Source organism: Ambystoma mexicanum, chromosome 2p (assembly GCF_040938575.1).
Source record: "Ambystoma mexicanum isolate Mex_15411 chromosome 2p, UKY_AmexF1_1, whole genome shotgun sequence".
NCBI classification, from domain to species: Eukaryota; Metazoa; Chordata; class Amphibia; order Caudata; family Ambystomatidae; genus Ambystoma; species Ambystoma mexicanum.
Window position 1 is genome coordinate 822,077,568 of NC_090923.1, and position 21,201 is coordinate 822,098,768.

At 46.4% G+C, this 21,201-nt stretch overlaps 1 protein-coding gene across 4 annotated transcripts in view; it reads left to right on the forward strand.

Moving 5' to 3' along the window:
• The window catches only part of LTBP4 (latent transforming growth factor beta binding protein 4), a 1,283,510-nt gene that overhangs the window by 1,141,999 nt on the left and 120,310 nt on the right, over nt 1-21,201 (forward strand). For all 4 annotated transcript variants that reach the window (XM_069644515.1, XM_069644518.1, XM_069644516.1 and 1 more), the window contains 4 exons: nt 5,111-5,236; nt 10,356-10,481; nt 12,180-12,302; nt 15,988-16,119. In XM_069644515.1, the coding sequence (XP_069500616.1) occupies nt 5,111-5,236; nt 10,356-10,481; nt 12,180-12,302; nt 15,988-16,119 (507 nt within the window). The remainder of the gene's footprint in view (nt 1-5,110; nt 5,237-10,355; nt 10,482-12,179; nt 12,303-15,987; nt 16,120-21,201) is intronic.

Here is a 21,201-nt window from a genome sequence, read left to right on the forward strand (position 1 = left end):
ACCGGTGCACGCTTTACAGCTTTGCTTGGTGGTGTTGATTATAACACCCAACGGATCCCGATCAAAGGATTTCACTAGTTCTGGAACCCTAGTGGCACAGGTTACAATCTCTTCTTTTGGATGTCAATTTGATGATTCAGGGTTTCAGTGCAAGGTGGTACAGAGTCAGCCCCGACGATGGACACTGTCCGCAATGCATTGGCTTTCACTGACATTAATCTGTTTCCTTGCTATGCAATTTTTAACATAATACATTACTGAATCATCAACTCATAATACATATTATGTTTTTTTAAACATGTCACAGAAAAATATATTCTTTAACATGAGATAGACCTAGTGGTCAGCAAACAGTCCCTGGAGAGGTTCTCCAGGTTTATCATTGCACATGTGAGGAGGGACACACAGCATGGGGATGATGTTTGGTTATTTACCCACCCATTCACTGTCCATGGCATGCTAATCCCCGTGGCCGTTTCCAGCCACAACCTCTCCCTCCCTTCCCAAAACACACCCTCCTAGAATCTCCCTGAGCTAGCCATTATAATAGTGACACCAAACCTAGGTGTTACTGTTTCTTGGCCATCTGCTGAGAGTTAAGGGCTTATTAGCAGACGTAAATGTACTAATGTTGTAATAACAACGTCTTGACTCAATGTGCCTTCAGCCACTTGATTTATATCTGTTCCTTGCACTGAAGTCCTGATGAGAACAAGCATTGGCAAACAGTTTTGGCTTGTAAATAATTATTAGATAAGCATTTGCCAGGCACTGCTATCCTATGCCCAGGTAGTCAGATGATTAAAACAATTGTCTATTCCATGCCTAAACAAAAGGCAAAACTGTTGGCTATGCCAGTGCTTCTTTTGTTCAAGCAAATGCTTTCAGCTGCATCAGTGTAGTGACAAGCTGGGCAGGTACTACACAGCTAATACAGTAATGGATGGCAGGCCCCATTTGGGTTGGAAACTGTACTGTGTTGGAGTAGGGCACTTATATGTCCTGGGAATTTCATCATATTTCCTTTAAATATAAAACGTGGGGTGTCCATATAACTTCCTACTCTTAAATAGATGCTGGTGCGTTCTAGGCATTAGGACTGAAAGATAAAAGCACCTGCTGACATGTTGTGTAACCTCTGACCTTGTTGTGTGAGTGGAGCCCTGTTAGGCCTCTACTTAGAGAAAGTGACGAAGGGGATGGAAAAGGTCCCCAGTTAGAAATTAAAGTTTGGTGCAAGCACATGTCTTGTGTCCCTTGACTTCTTTAAAGAGTGAGGCCTACTCTTTCCATAGCATGCCCGCCTAGCGGGGCTGCCACACACGCCTTAACAGACTGCTTTTGCCTCAGCGATCATCAGTCATTCGTTTATGAACTTACCCGCACTTAACCGCATGAGCGTCCTGCCACTCATGCAATCTGCCCCAGCTTGATGGAGAGATCCTGAGCCGCATTTCTAGTTTGTCAGGACCCTGCCAGAGTACAATAGGGGTAATGGGAGAGTTAGTCACCATATTTGGAGTCCTTAAGACTCCATGTGGATTTTGGAGGAATTGCTGTGAGCAGTAATTCCGCCACAGTAATCCCCCCAGATTTTGAACGTGAAGTGGTGGGAATACCACCTGCCAAGTACAGGGGCTATTTCCTTTCCTTTACCTAAAAAGGTGTAATTTGACAGTCTGGTAAAAGTCTAAGTAATTCTGTGACCACTACTTATTTACTGCACCACCAAACTCAGAAGGAGATCCATTGTATGATATGAAAATGATATGGTATTTATAAAGCACCTGACACAAAGTGTTTCTAGGCAACACAAGACAAGGGAGGAGAGATAGTGGGGAGACAAGACAAATGATCCTACTGGGTCTTGTGACAATGGAATTCTGCAAGTGTGACAACGAGAAGATCAGGAGGATGGGAGAGGGGGAAGTGCAGGGGAAACAAAGGGGGGGAAGTGCGATCAGGGCAGCATGGCTCTGAGTAAGTGCAGCCAAGGCTGCGCGGCTCTGGGTAAGCGCAAGGAGGAGGGGGGCTGTAAGGGTTACAGTTACAGCCCCTAAGTGCACAGTTGACCAGGAGGCAGTGCAAGCAAGACTGGGCATGCAGGAGCTTGGTACCCAGTGAGACTCTGAGGGTACCAGGCACCAGTCGGCACCACAGACAGGTGGGTTAGCAAGGAAGCAAGAGATAGAAGGCAGAGGATAAAAGGAGGGTCTTCAGCCACTTCCGGAACTTCTGGTGGTCTGGCACAAGTTTGAGATGGGCAGGGATGCCGTTCCAGAGGGAGCCACCTACAGAGAAGAGAGAGCTACCACCACCTCTCTGCTTGGAGAAGCGTCTGACCATCAAATAGGTAGAGGTAGCTGAGACAAGGGCTCTGGACAAAAGGTATTTAGGCAGAGAGAGTTGGATACAGTGGGGGCTCTAGGCCCAGAAATCATTGTGGATGGTGCAGAGGTTCTTGATACTTGATCCTTGCCACCACCAGGGGCCAGTGGAGTGATTTCACAGCAGGAGAGATGCAGTCCCTCGGCTTGAGGGCAAGGATAAGTCTCACAGTCCTGTTATGGATTAGTTGCAGGGGTCGAAGAGTATAGTTAGGAAGATTGAGAAAGAGGCTGTTGCAGTAGTCCAGCCTGGAGAGAACCAGGCCACTGGAGACAGTGAGCTGCTTGGGGAAGGTGAGAAAAGGTAGAATACCTCTGAGTAGGTGCAGCTGGAAGTGGACCTTCTTGGGAAGGTCCATGATGTGAGGAGAGAAGGAGAAAGTGAAGTCGAAGATGACACCAAGGTTTTTTGCCTCACAGGTCGGCGAGGGAAGAGGGCCAGGGAGGGTGGCCAAAGTGGGAGAGGGAAAGAGGGAACCAGGGTCCCAATGAGAAGTATCTCTGTTTTACTGGCATTAAGGCAGCGATCATTGGAGGCACATCAATCCTGAATCGCGGATAGACAATCAGAAATGAGCAAGGAAAGAAAGGAGTCTGAGGGAAGCCTGAAAGAGAGCTGAGGGTCATCCGCATAACACTGAAAGTTAGAAGAGAAGGTGGAGAGTAGATGGGCCAAAGGACCCAGATAGACATTGAAGAGCCAGGGTGAGATGATAGAGCCCTGGGGACACCACATGTGGAGAGAGAGGTGGTGGAGAGAAAGAACCCAAGTTGGACCTGGAAGGGGCATTCCCGGAGGAAGGAGGTCAGCCATGCCAGGGCCTGAGCCTTGATTCCCAGGTTCTCAAGGAGTGGATTGATCAGGGTGGCATGATTGACCATATCAAAAGCAGAGGAAAAGTCAAGGAGGATAAGGAGAGAGAGAGAGAGAGAGCTGGAATCAAGATTAGAGAACAGATCCTCGCAGGCATTCAGGAGAGCAGTTCCCATGCCTCTGGCTGCCCTGAAGCCAGACTGATGGTCATGGAGACTACCAAAAGATGCACTGTGTAGAGTAAGCTGGGAGATGGCCAGGTTTTCCAGGAGTTTGACGAGGAAAGGAGTGATAGTGTTAAATGTTGTATACTTCCACTGAATATTGTAATTAGTAAGACGTTTGTGTAAATGTATTTGAATATGTATGTAAACACACAATTGAATGCATATGTTTGTCTCTGTAACAGATGGCTGAAATAGTTATATATTTCTTTTAACATTCTCTTTATTGGTTTTACAACAAGTTAAACATTCCCTCCCTCTGCCCCTTGCCACCCACCCCCATTGCCCTCCGCCCCTATGGCAGCTTAAAGTCTCTGTTTTCGATTTGGTTGTCCCCCTGGGGTGCTGCTATTCCAGGTCCAGGAGTTTCAGTCTTTGAGGGCACCTTTGGGCTCTGAAGTCTCATTTTAGGAAAGCCAGTGTTTGCCCCCATTCTGACCTGAACTTCTGCAAATTGTTATTCATTGCGTATGGGGCCCACTCTAGAGCTACCAATTCCCATACTTTTCTGAGCCACTGTTGGACATATTAATACATTGCACTTGGTTGTCAAGTAAATATTCAGCTTTAATACAAGGAACAACTACTAGAATTTAAATCTATCTTTTAAAATCCTGACCAGCAATGGCTGTTCTCGTTCCAATAAACAAATAAAGAGACTTCCTGTCCAGATAATAGTTATCGGAATGTGATGTACTAAGAAATATTTAATGTGGCCCTCTCTACTCCCTTTAAGTGTCTAACCGTAATCACCTCCCCACACCATGTCCATTGTCATCCAGCCCTCTTCTACATTGCCAATGGTAGCCAGACTGCAGCCATACTCTCACATGTAATTAATGGGTTGCCAGTCCTCAACTTCACCCCTTTCTCAATGCATGCGTAGCCTGTACTCATCCCCCAGCCCATTCCCAAATCCATAGTCATTCATGCGTCTGCCTGACATGCATGCATGACCAACTCTCAACCACTTCACCGCTATCTCACAACCATAGGTTTATAACCTACTTCTCCCGTGCCAAAGACGGTCAACTCTTGTTTTCCCGACAAATTCATAGACAGCCACAAATCTTTCCTTCAGGCCTAAAGCCACATAGGCCTCCCTGTTTGGGTGTCTGGGTACTTTGTCCCCATTTCCTTTCTAGCTCTGTGTAATGACTGCCTCACTCCAGGTATGTTTCCACATTGTGCCTGCCTCATGGTTAATTGGTATATGGTCTACACATAATGCAGAAAAAATCATGTTAATCACGGCTTGGTAGATCTCGCCGGATGCAATCAGGTCCTCAAACGCCCTTGTGATCTACCTAACACCAACCCTCACCCACAGGTCTGTGGACGTTCAAACTACAGCCCCAGGCCTTTGGGCACCTGCCTTTAGTACTGCATGTTTGCGGATAACAAGTTCTCACCTGTTATGCCATTGTCCTGTACATGGGCATCTGTCTGTGAGCTACTGGGCTCATGGGCACCTGATATTCACTCTCCCTGCCCCTGCAACATCTAACTTTCATGCTACCAGGTCTATGAAAATAACGGTTTTGCCCCCAGGTCCCATGTAAAATGCCTTTCAGATGCATTATACCTTCATTTCCGGCATTTGAAAGGCCAATCCCCTTCTCCCAGCACATGGGCAATACTGGCCAGTCCTAATCTGCCCTTAATTGTCTCTGTCTCCTTCACAGACGTTAACGAGTGCCAGGCCGAAGCAGCGTGCGGCTCCGGTGGGAGGTGCATCAACACCGAAGGCTCTTTCCAGTGCGAGTGCCAGGTGGGCTATCAGCTGAGCAGTGACGGAAAGAAGTGCGCAGGTGAGCCAGGCATCCTGATGCAAGGTCCTCAGAGATGGTCTCATGAGATCCTCCGTTACGTTTCACTGCATGCCCGGTACAGCATCATCTTTGCCAAGCCTAGCTTGCGTATTTTGCTCCCGCCAAGACCATGCCAAGGATTCATCATGTCTGGAGGTGTGCATTACATGTAACATGGCAAAAGGCTCAGCTACAGTATCTTCTCTTGACCTCATAATAATAATTTGGCACTTATATAGCGCTACAAACCCTCAGGTATCTGAGCGCTGCTTATTATTACCCACTGTGTGTGGTGCTCATTTATGGAAGGATGAAAAGCAGGGATTCGAACCTGCGTTAGCAGACTCTGCACGGATGTCAAAGCGAGCGCTCTACTCGCTGTGCCACTTGACGGGCTACTGTAGTTTAGGGGTTAGAATGGAATGACGCTGTATATAGAATGTTATCAGAGGACGTAGGGTGGAGTATCATTTTTGGCAAACGTGGCATAGCCAAAATGTTAGCAACTGTTAAATGTTTGTATGCTTTTTTATTATTAGATTGAGTAGTTTCCTATGGGCTCTCTTTGAATTTGTAAGTGTTGTAAAACTTGTATTTATTTTATCTAATTCATGTGATAAAAGATGACTATCTTTCTATTTAATGAAACGTTATCATTGTGAGAAAATATTATCGTGATTATAATGTGGTATTAAATTGTAAAAGTTGAATAATTCAGCTATACAAAATACAAAAAATACAAAAAATGAAAAATAACGCTGTATAGGGACTGACTGACCCTGAATCTTCAGGAGAGATTTGACAAGAAACCGGTTTGCAGATCCACACAGGCATACTCTGAATTTCACATTCGACATTCTGTAAACAAGAGGCCTGTCCAACCACAAAGGCAAATTCACAAAAAGGATGGTTTGAGTGTGGCGGGCACCTGCCAGATATCCAATCACTATGAAAAATATTCATAGAAGATGTTAATTCATTAGTGTGACATTAAATTCCGTATACGGTTTACGAATATCACTCATGATATCTAAAAGGCCCATCCAAGTAGCGAGTGGAGTATTACGTGTTTTAATGGTAGACAAAGACGGAAAAATGTGCAGTTCCAATGCATTTCAAAATGTGTCCTCCTTCACGAGGGTACATGGCATCTGATGCCAAACATATAGTGCAATTAGTGTCATTTCAAAACATACTGAATTAACAAAAAATGTGTAATTGATAAGTGTATACCCAAACACTGAAAACAAAACTAAACCTAATATGAGCAATCCATCTGAGAATGCTTGTGACAGTCATGATTTTAGCACCTATATACGTTTCCTGGTTACTTTGCCATGTATCGTTATATCCTTGTTGTGTCCAAATGTGTAGCGCTATTGCTGAAATAAGCAAAACTTAGAATAAACGAATAGTAAATAAAAGTGGATGGTAACTAGATCTGTCCCATCTCTAAAGTACTTACAAGTCGTCCTTGAGGTTTACATGAAGTAGATGGACTTCCCTGGGATAGAGAATACCAGGGATTCCTATGGGCAGTCGCCATTTTGTCCCGATAATGAGGCCAGGTATGGTCAGGCCTCCCTTTTCAATCATTCAGTCAGTATAGAAGGTGGAGCGCACAGACACACTTTGAGTGAGCTGGGGATGCTGGATGCTACACAGAGGCTGAGAGGAGAGAATTCGAGCTGGTGAACTCTGTAAAGCCTGGTGAGACCCTGTAAGGCCTGGAGGAAGAATGCCTGCCTAATTGCTGGGCCTGTGAGTACAGGGGAGGCTGCAGTGTGGTGAGGGAGTTCTAACTCCAGGAAGCGAAACCAGGGGCAGCTGGGGGTTACCTGGCAGTGCCCACACCAGAGCTCCTCCCCTGGGCAAAACAGGAAATCCCAGGCTTTTGACGCGCAGGCGGCGAGACCCTGATCTCAACCAGGTATCCCCTTTACCTCCTGCAGCTCCCAAAACCCTGGATTGCTGTATAGGGGAGCTGGAAAAGTGGGAGCAAAATAAGACAGTGCATTCTGGGACATGAAGTCCAAAGACTTTAAAAATTGGCAAATAAAGAAGGGTACAATCTCGGCTGAGGGAGACTCCTGAGAGGACAGAGCAAACGAGAACAGTGCTTCCAACAATGGATTTGAAAGATACCAGCACCCCTCCTGGGTGAACGGCCGAGTTGGTGAAGGGAAGCCGGAGCTGTGGTATCGTCCTTGGTTACCAAATCAAGGATACGAACAAAGAAACCAACACAGCCGGTGAGTTGAAGTGAAGTGAACAAGTGTTGAATAATAGCGATACAGTATAACAGAATGGTCCAGCATAGAGACAGTGCCCAGTCGAAAGTCTCTGTTGAGCAAGTACTGATGTGAGCCTAAAGGATATGAACTGCGCTTGGTTTCAAGGCAAGAGAAGCAAGCCTAAGGAAAGTGAATTATGTTGAGTTGCAAAGTGAGAGGTCCGAGCCCGGCTGAGGGAGACCTGTGATGAACTGTGAGTGATTGAGAGTTCCAAGCCCGGCAGAGGGAGACCTGTAGCATACTTTGAGAAAGTCAAAGTGGTCCTGCAAAGGTCTATAGTAAAAGCCTTGCACATTCAAAGGCTTTGACATCAGTAAAAGGTCTAAGCCTGACTGAGGGAGACCGGATGTGTGATATGTTAGGAGAAGGGAACCACAACAAATGATAATCAAGCTTGGGGAAGTGAACCCCTGTAAGTGCTGTGATTGCGAGGTCTGAGCCCGGCTGTGGGAGATCTATGTTGAATCAGGTACTTGTTTGAGAGGTCCGAGCCTGGCTGAGGGAGACCTACATGAACTGTTAAAGCTTTGAGAGGTCCGAGCCCGATAGAGGGAGACCTATGTAAACTTCATGTTGAACTGTGAAGTTTTTTTTGAACTGGGAAAGAACATTTGGAATGCTGAAATAAGTGACTTTAGTGTGGTAGTCCAGGCGTGCTTCGATCCATGTTTTGAACTGCCTTTGTTTTGAGTCCCTGAGCCAGAGTGTGTCATCCTGTCTACGGGGGCCACCTTACTTTATGCTGTCCAACGTGGAGAGGAGAGCTGTCTTAGCCAACTTGATCCTTTATGTTATAACACTGATATTCCTTTGCTTACATATTCCACTTTACACACTTTTTGTATAAGAGATAGGGCAGGCAATAGGTTTTGTTTGTATAGGTCACTTTGATTTGACAAAGACATTGGCCCTCACTATAAGGTTGGCGGAATGGGTTTACCGGCACCGGTAAAGGTGCCGGTGCCGGTAAACCCGTTCCGCCCTATTAAGAGGTCTCCTCGCGGGACCCGCAATGGGCGCCTGGAAAAACCAGGCGTCCTTATCGGGTCTCGCGAGGGGACCAGGGAGCTAACAACGGGCCAGTCATTGTTAGCTCCATCCCCATTCCCATTGAGCCCTATGGGGGCTCGAATGGGGATGTACGGGGTCCGGGTTCCTCGGACGGGGAATTACCAGGTCCGCCAAGGTTGCGATGGCCCGGTAATTCCTCATTCAAGGAACCCGGGCCCGGATTGCGGTATGGAGGCAACCATGCCGCTAAAAGCGGCATGGTTACCTCCAACCTTGTAAGAGGCCCATTGACTAGGACTGTGTTATTTATTATTTGATGGTAGAGCATTCTCCCATCTTTAGATATAGGGCCAGATCGGAGTTTTTCCAAACTTTGTTGTTCAATAAACACCCTTGAACCGTGCATCTCTTGTGTCTGTCTTCACTTGTGATACCATGCCTCCCTTACATAGATCTGGCGTTCACCTTAGTGCTTGCTGATTCTAATTTGGTATTTAAATATCCCTGTTCCAAAAATCTCTGTCATTTGATAAAGCTGTTTAGTGATTTCATCCCCATCAGATTAAATACGCTTCACTCTCAATAATTGGCTAAATGTCAAACTTCCTACTGTGCTTGGGGATGAAAACTGAGTTGATGTTATAGACGATTTTGATCCGTCTCTTTGCGAAATTCACAAAGAGGACAAAAAGGTGACTAGAGAAAACACATTTCTGATGTCTGAATAGTATGTGTGGGGAAAATGATGTGCGAGCTGACAAGGATCAGGCTGGAAAAAGCCTGGTTCTATGTGATAATTTGGAATGTTAAAGGCTGCACAATTTCTTTCGTCCAATTTGGTGCAGCATTTATTATTCAAATGATATCACTATTCAGCCCCCCACAATCCTGAAAACCAACCTCCTGCTTAAAATTGGGGGGGGTTCCTCATCAAATACCCCTTTAATCCCACGCCCCTCTATGCCAGAACCATGCCTGCCCACACCTCTCACAGACAGATACACGTACACTCTCAAGCACACACAAACACACACGCCAAAACACACAACATAAACACAGGCATGCAGACAAACACTCACCTCACAGCCGATTTCCGTCTTCTCCCGGCTGTCTCCACCATTCCTGCCAGTCCCTGCATGCACGCGTGTGCAGCAGGGGTGCCACAGTTAGGTTTAGAAAGACCATTTCACTGAACACCAAAAGCCCTTGAACTCCAGACTTTGGAGGTTATGTTGCCACAGAGGGAACCGGTTGCATTTGAAACGATCGATTGCAGAAGGCATTTGACAATTGATTCTTATGGAATCAGCCTTCTTTTACGAGGTGGCAAATCAAGGTGGATTCCAACTGTATCCTTTGGTTTATCAGCAGCATGAAAAGCTTGTGCTGACGGTAAAACAGACGGATTGTCACGTGGGGCTGGAAAAGGGCAGACATTTAAGGTCAAATCCTACAAACCCGCAGTAAAAGTGGCACTGATGATTACCACTGCTCTGACCACCACTTTTTACAGAGCCTGTGGTTGAGAAATTGACCCCCATTGTGTCTTAGCAGTTACACTGTGGTGGAAAGGAAGTCAGTGGTGCTTTCTGTGTCATGTTCATCCATCCCCCATTCACAGTGTTATACTCACACCCATGTCTGTCTCTGGAAGGAGGAAAATCAGAAGGTGCAGTAAACCATTTATGTTTCCAAGAGAGGGAAGGAAGTGCTGAGACACCCAGGTTGCAGCAGAGTAAGACTGAAACTGAAAGCCAAAAGACATCTCAGAAGAATGCTCCGCCAACCAGCCCTCTTCCTCTTCCATTTTACAGACATCAACGAGTGCCTGGAGAGTGAATACTGCTTCCCTCATGGGGAGTGTCTGAACACCGAGGGCTCCTACAGCTGCCTCTGTGCAGAGGGCTTCACCACCACCGCGGACGAGACAACCTGCATTGGTGAGTTCTTGAATCACTCTGCCTTCTTCTGTTAAAAATAGTAGTTCCATGGTATCAATTCATATTGTGTACAAAGGCCTGAGGGTAATCAAGTCCCTGCAGCCCAAACTCTTGCACAGTATGTAGACGACTCCATCCTTGCGACGCCCGCTATTAGGCACCGCAGTTCTGCCATGTTTTCTGCAGACTATTTGACAAAAAATTGAGCCTCTTTCTGCCACCAAACCCTTTTCTTTGGTGTTTCCAAATATTTCGTTTAGTTTAGTTTAGTTTATTTATTGGGATGAATTGGGATGAATACATCAACCCTTGAAAGAGTAATAGGATGGGAGCCCATAGCTGTATTTAGTACAAGAGGACCATTTCTTGAGTGGAACCACCAGAATGATTTGTGAAGTAAACCCTTCTTGAATGGTCCGGGTGTAGATGCTTTGGTGGTCATGTTCCCGAACTTTGCAATTGCGCAGAGGGAACCGGCTTCACATTTGCACTTTTGTGTAATTTTAAAGTTTCAACACCATTGTCAAAAAGTAAAAGGTGAAAACAGGCAAAATCGTGTTAACTCTTCCCTTTTCCACCATATGTTTAGAAAAGATAAATGTCTCCCACTATTAACCATTGAGGGAAGCACTTACAATGGATTTCTGTGCTATCCGCCTGATTTTTCCACGTGGTAAATTCAAGTGGATTCCATGGGAATCCATTGGTTTACTACCGGAATTAAAATGTTATTCTGGCGGTAAACCAGGCAGATTTGTCTCGCAAGCGGGAAAGGGGGTTCCACTCAGCTCCCTCTGACCAATGCTATAAAAAACCTGCATATCGGTAAAAGTGGCGGTAATCATTACTGACACTTTTACCGCAAATGTTATCAATCTGGGGTTTTGGGAAATGACCCCAATTCTTTTGGACCATATTTTGGTGATCGCTATAAGCATTAGAGGTTATTTTCTCTGGCAGCTTGGGTGGCGTTGTGGGGCTTAAAGTCTGTTTTATCATTAATACCCTGCAAGAGGCGCGGCAGAGGTTCTGTGGCCACTGACTCCAGCCCATGCATATGTGGCATAATCCTACAAACCGCAGTAAAAAAGTAAAAAAGTAGAATGGTGTATTTCTTTGTGCACAAAGAGGTAAGAGAATGTATCCACAGCACGATTAATATCTGGGAAATATACAGCAGCAAACATCAGGGTGATACATTTTTTAAATCATGAACAACAGCTCCAAACTCTCTTAGCCTCACATGGTAGTCTTCCGTAATCTAAGCTTAATTTGTGGGTGTGTTTGCCAGGGCTCAGCCCCTGCACTTATTTCTGAGCACCCACACTTGTCTCAGACTTAGTTCCATTAGTCGAAGTGGGCGGGCGCGGTTGGGAGCGGTGCCCCTCTCGTTTTATTCTTTTACATTTTACGCTTCCTATACTTTTATTTTAAAAAGAAACCGTTCCGGAATGATTTTGTTTTAAAATAAAAGTGTAGGGAGAAGTTGAAACTTACTGCACTGAACAATCCCGTAAACAGCAGATGTTTGTTTGGGGGTTTGGGTTGCACGTAGGTGGGAGAGGGGCTTGGCGATGAGGTTTGTGGGGAGCGGGGACAGGCCAGCAGGGAATCTAGTTCCACTACTTCTTTTTGTATACTTTGACCACTGCTTAGGCACTGTCTGTAAGGATTTTGTAATTTCTCTTGCTTTGAAAGACAAGGACGAGTGCAGGCAAGGAGGTGTCTGTTCAGGGGGGCGCTGCTCCAACACAGAGGGGTCCTTCGAGTGTGCATGCCCAACCGGATACAGGCCCAACGAAGATAAGGCAGCATGTGTGGGTGAGTTTCTATGTCTTTCTTCTTCGCCTGGGCATCTTATGCCATCAATCAAGTGAGAAGCTCCACTTGCAAACCCACCCAGGTTTCATACAGGCATATATAAGATGTATTTATTTATTTATTTGTTTATTTGTTTAACATTTATAAAGCGCTCACACAGCCCGCAGGCATCGAGGCGCTGTTACAGGAATTGTTTGTTTTTCTTAGTTGCGTAATTGTGTTTTTTTGTCTTAGTTACGTATTTATAACACGCTTAAACACCCAGAGGTTTCTAAGTGCGGACCCGGGGATCGAACCTGTTGTTGCTTCGTGTCGTCTTGCTTCCAAGACACGCGCGCTGCCGCTGAGCTATGGTCCCGGGACGATGATTATTACCTGTCATAGTAGGGTGGAAAGAGGACCCAGGATCTGGGGAAAACACTAGAAACGCGAGTGTGTCTGTAAAATATGAAGACATATGCCAAGAACAAGGACTCAAGCCCCCGTCTTCCACGAGCTGCCTACCCACGCGCACTCTGCTATGGTTTACTGAATATTCTGCACTCCCAAACTCGTTCTCTGCCTCCTCCAAACCTCTTTGTGGGTGTTACCCCACTCTAGGGTTCTGTGTAATTTATCAAGACCACTAGGTGTAACCAGGATTGTAAAACAAGTGGGGCCTGAAGATACTGTAGTTGGGCCCACCGCATTGACATTAACATATGCAAATGCCCACACAGCGCTGCTGAGTGGGCAGTTACAGATTTTGGGTGGGCCTTGCCCGCTCAGGCCCTACCTTGTCTACGCCTCTGCGCGGCGTGATGCTTCCAAATGATGTCATGCACACTCCGCTCAGCCAATAGGATCTTCCCACTCGTGGAACTCACACTTCCTTCCTATGAGCATCATCCTCTGCTGCTCGCTCCCAACCTCCTACCTGTATTCTTTACAACATCAACCATGTTCTACTAACTCTATTCTTCCATCTCGTCCATTCTCCCACACCGTGTCCCGCGCACAATGCTTTCTCTAATGCATGCCCCTCCCCCAGTGCATTCACTTAACCTTTCACCTCTTCCTCACTTGTGCCATGACATCTCTCATCCAGGCACTCCATTTGTTCTCCTATGCCTTCTTTCTTCCTTTGTTTGTTACCACTGCTCTGGGATTGTCGTTTAAATGTACGCATCTTGCTCCCTCTGTTGCATGTACAGCGCTCTGTTTCTCTCAACCTAAGTTCACGCTTTATGAAGCACAAATATAATTAGCACCTGAGGCGGGGGAGCAACCAATCAGGTAGCTTTGATCGCGTGCTCAATCCCACGATCCAAGCCGACTTTCCAAGCAACTTGACATCTGCTTCCGGTGCCCTGCAGCACCATCTTCCTCCCTCCCCCCACCTTCCCTTCCCATCCATTTTCCTGTCTCTCCAACCCCCTGTCCCAATGACCTCCTTACTGCGATGGTGGCGCCCGTCATCTCTGCTTTGCTCCATCTCCCTGCTGGGCCACCATGGAAATGGAAATGGAAGAGGGGTTCCGCTTGGAGCCCTGTCTCCTAGCTCTGTGGTGGCCATCTTGTGTGAGTATTTTCTTTCAGTGACCGGGACGGTGCGAGATGACCCATTAATTGAAAGAAAATACATTGGTCTGGTTACCAGTCATTTGGTCGAAAAAAAAAAGGTCGACAGGACAAATGGTCGACACCATTTGGTCGAAAGACAAATGGTCGAATTTTTTTTTTTTCTACTTTCACTTTTTTTTTTTTTTGGGGGGGTCCCTCCCGCCCCCCAACCCTCTTTTTTTCTAAAAAAACCTTTTTTTCCCTAAACGAAAACATAAAAAATATATATATACATTTTAAAAAAATTCGACCATTTGGCTTTCGACCAAATTCCGTCGACCATTTGTCTTTCGACCAAATGTCTTTCGACCAAATGACTGGACAGCCATTGGTCTTAGTACCCCGGGTTACCGGATGGACAACCTGAGTTGCTAATAGCAATATTCGCCCATTCTGTGGGCTGGAATGGGTGATATTGGCACTGGGAACCCTCGTTAAAGGCCCTCGCTGTGCTCAGGCCTTTAACTCTGCCCCAGGCTATCACCCGTTCCAGCCCATGGAATGGGTGATTATTGCTTAAATAGGAATGCGTTTCTTTCCTCAACCTGCATTCCCAATGTGCTGGTTCAGCAATAACTTCACTCTCTTGCAAGTTTGTTCCTTTACACTAAACTATATTCTTCCTGGTGTTTACCTTGTGTTTTCTTTCTTTCGCATGTGTTTGTTCACTTATATTTTCTTTTTTACACCCCTATGATATGTTAGACCTCATATACAATCTTCGTCCTCCTATGCATGTGTTTCCTTGCACATATTATATCTCCCTGTGTTTGCGTTCTCTCATGGTTTCCCTGCAGCTATATATGTGTTCTCTCCAAATGTACGTTTTTTCTCATGTACCCCATTATCTTTCCCATGTTTTTTCTGTAATAACTTCACCCGCAGGTGCGTATGTTCTCTTATACCACCTATTAGCGCTGATGGATTTGTATTCACAATGAGAGTTGGTGTCTCACGAAAGAGGGGGCAGAGCCTAGTTGTCTGCCAGGAGGCTCGCCATTGAACCGGGCAGGAAGGTCAATTAACTGAGCACTGCATAAATATAAATGTTCTTTTATAACACACTCAATACCGGAGACCAGTTTCTAAGCACGAGACCAGGATTTGCATCTGTGTTGCTATGCCTTGTCTTGCTACTAAGACAAACGCGTTGCCCCTGAGCTATCCTCCTGACCCTTGTATTAGCACTCCCACTCATGCAAGGTAAACAGTGGGGTCTCTTCCAGGACTAGGTAACCTCTAAGCACCTGATGTATCATTCCATTTTCTCCCTTCCTTGTCCTTGTTGCATATAATGGGCCTCATTATGAGTTGAACTGTGCGGTTAAAATGCAGTGGTAGTACCATTACTACCACATTACTGCACCACCCAACTGTGAGTTTCACAGTAGGTTGAACAATTAACCTCCAGCTATTAGCTGGAGGTGAAGCCGCCACCTTTCCACCACATTTTGGTAGAATTACCACCGCAGTAATTCCGCCAAAATCCCCTCTTGACTCCAATTAAATAGGGACTAACATTGCCACCACCACTTGTAATCTGGTGGTAATACTGCCGGACAAAGTGGCAATAATGGTATTACAGTACAGTGGGATATTGGCAGATTTACCGTGGAAATACCACCAAACTTGTAATGAGCCCCAATGTCTTCTCCATCATGTTTGTTTTGTGTGCTCTTTTCCCTCCCATGCATTTGTTCTGTAATACCTTCTTGTGCTGCCTATGTGTTTGTTCTCTTATGAACAAACGTCTACATGTTTGTTCCATCATACCTTCTCCGCCACATCTTTCATCTAGTCTCTTATAAGGTCTTCTCCCTCCCATGTGTTAAACCCGCTCCTTCAAAATCTTTAGGATCCCCATATCTCCTCTGTTACCTTCCAGCTTCCCCCAACCTTCAGGGTTCTCTTTAACGAATATATTACCAAGTCATCTACCGCCATTTTGTTTCTTTTGCCCATTGTCTCTCATGCCAGAAGCTCCTAATTCTCTCAGTTCAAACAGCCAAGGCTTTCAGAGTTCTAACTTGCTCGGTGTTAATGGCAATAATGCAGGTGTGACTATAATGGATCCCTTTTTCAGATGTGGATGAGTGCCTGGAGCCCACGCTTTCCCGCTGTGGAACACAGCGCTGTGAGAACACGGCAGGATCCTTCAAATGTGTCTCGCGCTGTGACGCAGGATATCGCGCAACGGCTTCAGGAGGATGTGTGGGTACGTGTGGTAATGGTAAAGCCTCTTTCTCCATGATGTGACCCTCATCCTTTGGAAGGTGGGTGCATCCCTATATAGGGAATGTGCTCCCCTTGTCGGTCATGCACGCTGTGCCTATAGATGCAGAGTCACCTGGTTTCGTCTCTTGAGGATGATAGCTATAGAGTGTTGCATAGTGTGGCGGACCCATACAACCCTGCAATGCACATCCTTGCCAGTGATGACTGCATGTGGGTCGTTGGTGGAAAGGTTGCAAGGGCCTCACAGAACATACCCCTTTTGGAGAACATACTTTAAGTAAATATTACATGGTAACTGAGAACAATGTACATACAGAATAGTATGCATTAAATGTAATCACAGTTTCAACAAACTATGAACTTATCCGCTATTCGATTATGCAAAGCCTGTATCTCATTCCCCTCCCACATGCAGTGGTGCTAGCTGGGAGGAGGTCCCATGGGATAGGACTGCGGCAGACAGTTACTCTATTCCTTGCTGACATCGCGGGAGCCCCTGGGGTCCTCCCTTCTAACATCACCACCGCCCGCATTTGCACAGTGATATCACCCCACAAGACCATGGGAACTCCTTCTCCTGCACTGGTTCTCAGTCATACTCACAGCTCATGCTGCTCTTTCTTTGGATGTTCTCCTCAATGGCAAAGCTGATTTCTGTGAGTGCATGTGCTGATGATCCCAATGACTGTACATCACCTTTGAGGCCCTGTCCCCTACCGTTTAATGCGTCCATGCATCTTATTCCTTCTGCTCCACAAAGGCTCGGACTGGCCTATAGGGCAATAGGCCCATGGCCGAACCAAAAACACAAAATGCTGATGTGGGCTAGTTTTTTGGGTCAGAATGGGCTACTTATTTTGGTTCATTTGGGTCAGTTTGATGAGTTCATTTACTCTGCCGCTAGTAGTTTTGACCAGTGTTGCTGAATAAATATTCTTTGAAATGCACAATTTGCATCACACTTCATCCAACTACTCTCCCTTGGGTATTATTCAAACAGTCTGTCCCAAAAGGAATGAATGGCTATTTGCAAACGTGGGTCACTTTTTTATTGGTGGCCGAGACAATTGTATGGCCCAGTGCGACTCTGCCACCACCAAATACCTTTTGGGTCTTACTGGCACAACTACTAACCAAATCAGCCAGGATCCAATTAGGAATCTCAGAACCCTTTGAACTCCTGATCCTTTGTTACTGGCCATGGCAAGCAGGTAGCCTCACCTCCATATTTATGATATGGCGGAGTAGTGGCACCTGGTGTACAGGGAAAATGTGCACATTCCTAATCACCCATAAAAAAGGTCCGGTCTGGCTTCTTAGTGAGCACACCATTTCTGAATGCTTCATCCACTGACTGGAGGGCCACGAAAGAGGGCACAGGGCTTGGTTGTTCCTCCAAAGGCTCATCAGTAAACTGGCCAGAAGGCTCAATTTCCTCCAAGGTTTACGTGTGAGCACTCCATGCCAGTACCTCAGCAGTCCCACTCGTCAAACCGCTAGCAAGGTAAACAGGGAGTTTCTCCACATTAGAATTATTAGTATTATTATCATCGTATTTATTGAGCACGGACCTAGCTTCGAGAAACAACAGAACGCTTTACAGAGGTATACAACAGTACAAATGCACAACGGCGCACTTTTTCGGAGATAACAACAGAACAGATATACAGCAGGGGTAGGATACAGAGGGGCACAGCGGAGGGGTGCAGATGTTCATGGTGGCGGGGAGGGAGGGGCAGACGGTGTCTAGCAAGTCAGGTGGCGCGGGGTGGCGACGTGATGGCCTAGGTGTTGAGGAGGAGCGTCTCCTTGAAGATATCTGTCTTGAGAATCATGCAGCACCGTTCTCATGAGCTAGAAAAATACTTCCATGAGTTCATTGGAGACGAAAAACAGTCTGGGGCACTGTCTGATATGATATGTGCAATCAACCGCAAAGTGAAATGCTGCCACTATGTTTACTGTGCCTCTACAGCCCATTTGTACCAACTCAATGTAGGACACGAAACAGAAACACACTTTAGCTTAGCCTGTAGGTTCCCCACCCATAACTCATTACAGTAGGAGTGTTTATATGACATAGGTGCCATAGCCTCAGTCGTTAGTAATGTCCGGGTCATGCTCACGTTCGCTGCCAGAGCCCAAAACCATTGTGGTGTTTAGTGGAGTAGCAGAGAAAGAAACTTGCTTGCATGCATGCCCGCACACATCCACACTCACACACCTGACACAGTCATTGAGAGTGTCCCAAAGACAGGGCATGCTGTGCTATTGTTATTTATATTCAACGAAAAAACTTTGTTAAATGGACGTTATGCTTTAGTTGTGCTACTAAAAACCTATGTAATTCATTAAAAAAATATTGTTAAAAGGACGTTATGGGTACAAGTAAAATTGAAACCCCCCTGAAATTCGCCAGTTATGGTAAGCTAAGCAACCATAACTGGCGCCACCACCGTGCACTGCTAAGACTAACACCCAGGACATCAAAGATGACATCACAAATAGAAACTTAACCATAACTACACGGCCAATACCATGGCCGTGTAATATTGACGCAGTGACGGTTCTTCTGCCATGCAAAGACACCCCATCCCTGCAATGCAACATGTAACAACTATTCAAGCAACACTGAGCTAGTGAGTGCAAGAGGGGGCGGCAAGGTATGGTCATCATTGACCATGGGTGTGTTGGGGGGAGTGGTGTTTTATGGTTGTGGTGCTAGCTTTGTCTGTTATTCTAGTTATTTGGGGTTTGTCCCCCTACTCCTCTTGTATTTATGGTCAGTTCACTGCTCCTTCTTCATGTTGGGGTGATGGTGATGGGAGTGGTTAGGAGTGGGAATCGTCATATGGTTTATAGGGTGGGTCTGGGTAACCATGGGGTGAGTTACGGTGGTGTGAAGCACCTTCATGTTGCAACGCTGGTGAGTGCAGGATAGGAGCAACAGATTATGCAGGTTGCCAGGATTCCAGCAATGGTTCTACTTGGCTGGGCATTGCTGTTTGGGTATAATGCTCATGGCCCTGGTTTTTGTTTTGTGTGGTTGTGGGTTGGTTTGAGGCAGGGTCGGAGCATGTTGCCTAGGTTGTTCTTGCTTTAGTTTTATTTTTATGACAGCAAATTTGACGTGTTCAAGTCAACTTTGCGGCACCTAAACTGAGTTTCACTGGCATTTGTGGCCATGCTTCTGGAAGTGTGCATTGACTAGAATTGCTTGTAGGGCGATTGCGGCAGAGTGTAATGAGGCTGCTGTAACTCGCGAGTGACGGGCCAAGCAGCAGGGAAGCACTCGTATGCCAATTGATTACAGATTCGAGTGCAGGCCTGGTCCTGACCACCAGGGCCCACCAGCCAGGCTAGACCCCCCAACTGCTGTTCCAACTGTCAGTAGTGGAACCTTGCTCAGCTAGCAGCTACTCCAGTGTCCCACTAGTGACCTAAGCTGGGACATCACACCCATGTCACGAGACACAACGTAGATGCCTGAATTCTGCAGTGTAACTCCAGTGTGGTAGGGGGAGAAGTAGCATTGAACTACTGGGTTGTGTATAACCTTCCCTGGTAAATGAGTGTGATGCAACAAATTGTTGGGGTCCAGCATGCGAGTGGTCTATAACATTATGCTGGAGTTTTTGAGAGCTGCAACATTTAAACACCACACACAATTGGGCATGTGTCTTAGTTAAAATGTCCCGTGGGGGCCTGTTCTGTGTAGTCATAGAGGGAGTGCCTGTTCTGTGTAGTCATAGAGGGAGTGCCTGTTCTGTGTAGTCATAGAGAGTTTCGTCCACCATTTCTGGGAATATCTCTGCAATCTAAAACTCGACCAGCAAACAAGCGGGACTTCTTTCTGGCTGCGTTCCCCTGTCCAGTGTCGCCAAAATAGCCATTACGATGCAATAGTCAGTGGATCGATTGATGTTGTTGGAAGGGAGGTAATTTTTTGGAAGTCAAAATACTTACAGGCAAAAAGGTTTGGGATTAAAGGACATCCGTGACCAAACATGGCGGTCAATAGTTGGGTAGGACAGGTATAGCTCTTCTTCTTTCTGCTCTGTTGTCAATTGGATGAGTGAACGTCCCAATCTGGGCTGGGAGCCTGGAAAGAGGGAGTCCAAGAGGTAAGCCAGGACAATTATAATGTCATCAGCAAGGTCAAGAATACGTCTCAGGCTGCTCAACTGGAAGTCATATGTTAAACACAGGACACTCCGTGGCGCTCTTTGACATCCTGGCTCTTACTTTGGGATGTTTTTCAGCTTTTCGTAAACTTAAAAACATCCACAAAGGGCTTCCTTGAAGCACAGTATGTTCTAGATGTGTGCATGCGTGGAGTGGCTGAGATGCGCATGGTGGAGGAGTAGGCAGTTGTGTGTTGTTCAGTTGTACTGTCAATGGTGCTGTTTGGAAAAACTGCAATCGTGGGAGTTCTGCTGTCCAATGTATTTGCCCTTTGTGGAACCGTGTCCAGACGTCCAGCCTCAAATCTGACGGTTTTGTGGGCTCTGTGGCTACTTACTTCTGTTGGGTTGTGGGTGTGGGTGCGTTGGGTGCTGGGCCCATCTGGGTAATATGAGCCTTGGCTCATTCTTTGACATGATGTATATAGAAAAGTGCGAGCGGGGCACCCACATGGGGCACTTAGGAGGTTGCATCTGGCCTTTGGTCAGAAGCGACTCTTGGGCCTGGTTTCCAGTGGGCACCTGCGAGCATGCATTTCCGAGGCCCCTTTTGGGACCGGTTTCCAGTGGGCACCCGCGAACATGTTTTTCCGAGGCCACTTTTGGGCCTGGTTTCCAGTGGGAACCTGTGAACAAGTTTTTCAAAGGCCACCTTTGCTCCTGGTTTCCAGTGGGCACCTGTGAACATGTTTTTCAGAGGCCACATTTGGGCCTGGTTTCCAGTGGGCACCTGTGAAAATGTTTTTCAGAGGCCACTTTTGGGCCTGGTTTCCAGTGGGCATCTGTGAACATGTTTTTCAGAGGCCACCTTTGGGCCTGGTTTCCAGTGGGCACCTGTGAACATGTTTTTCAGAGGCCATTTTGGGGCCGGTTTCCAG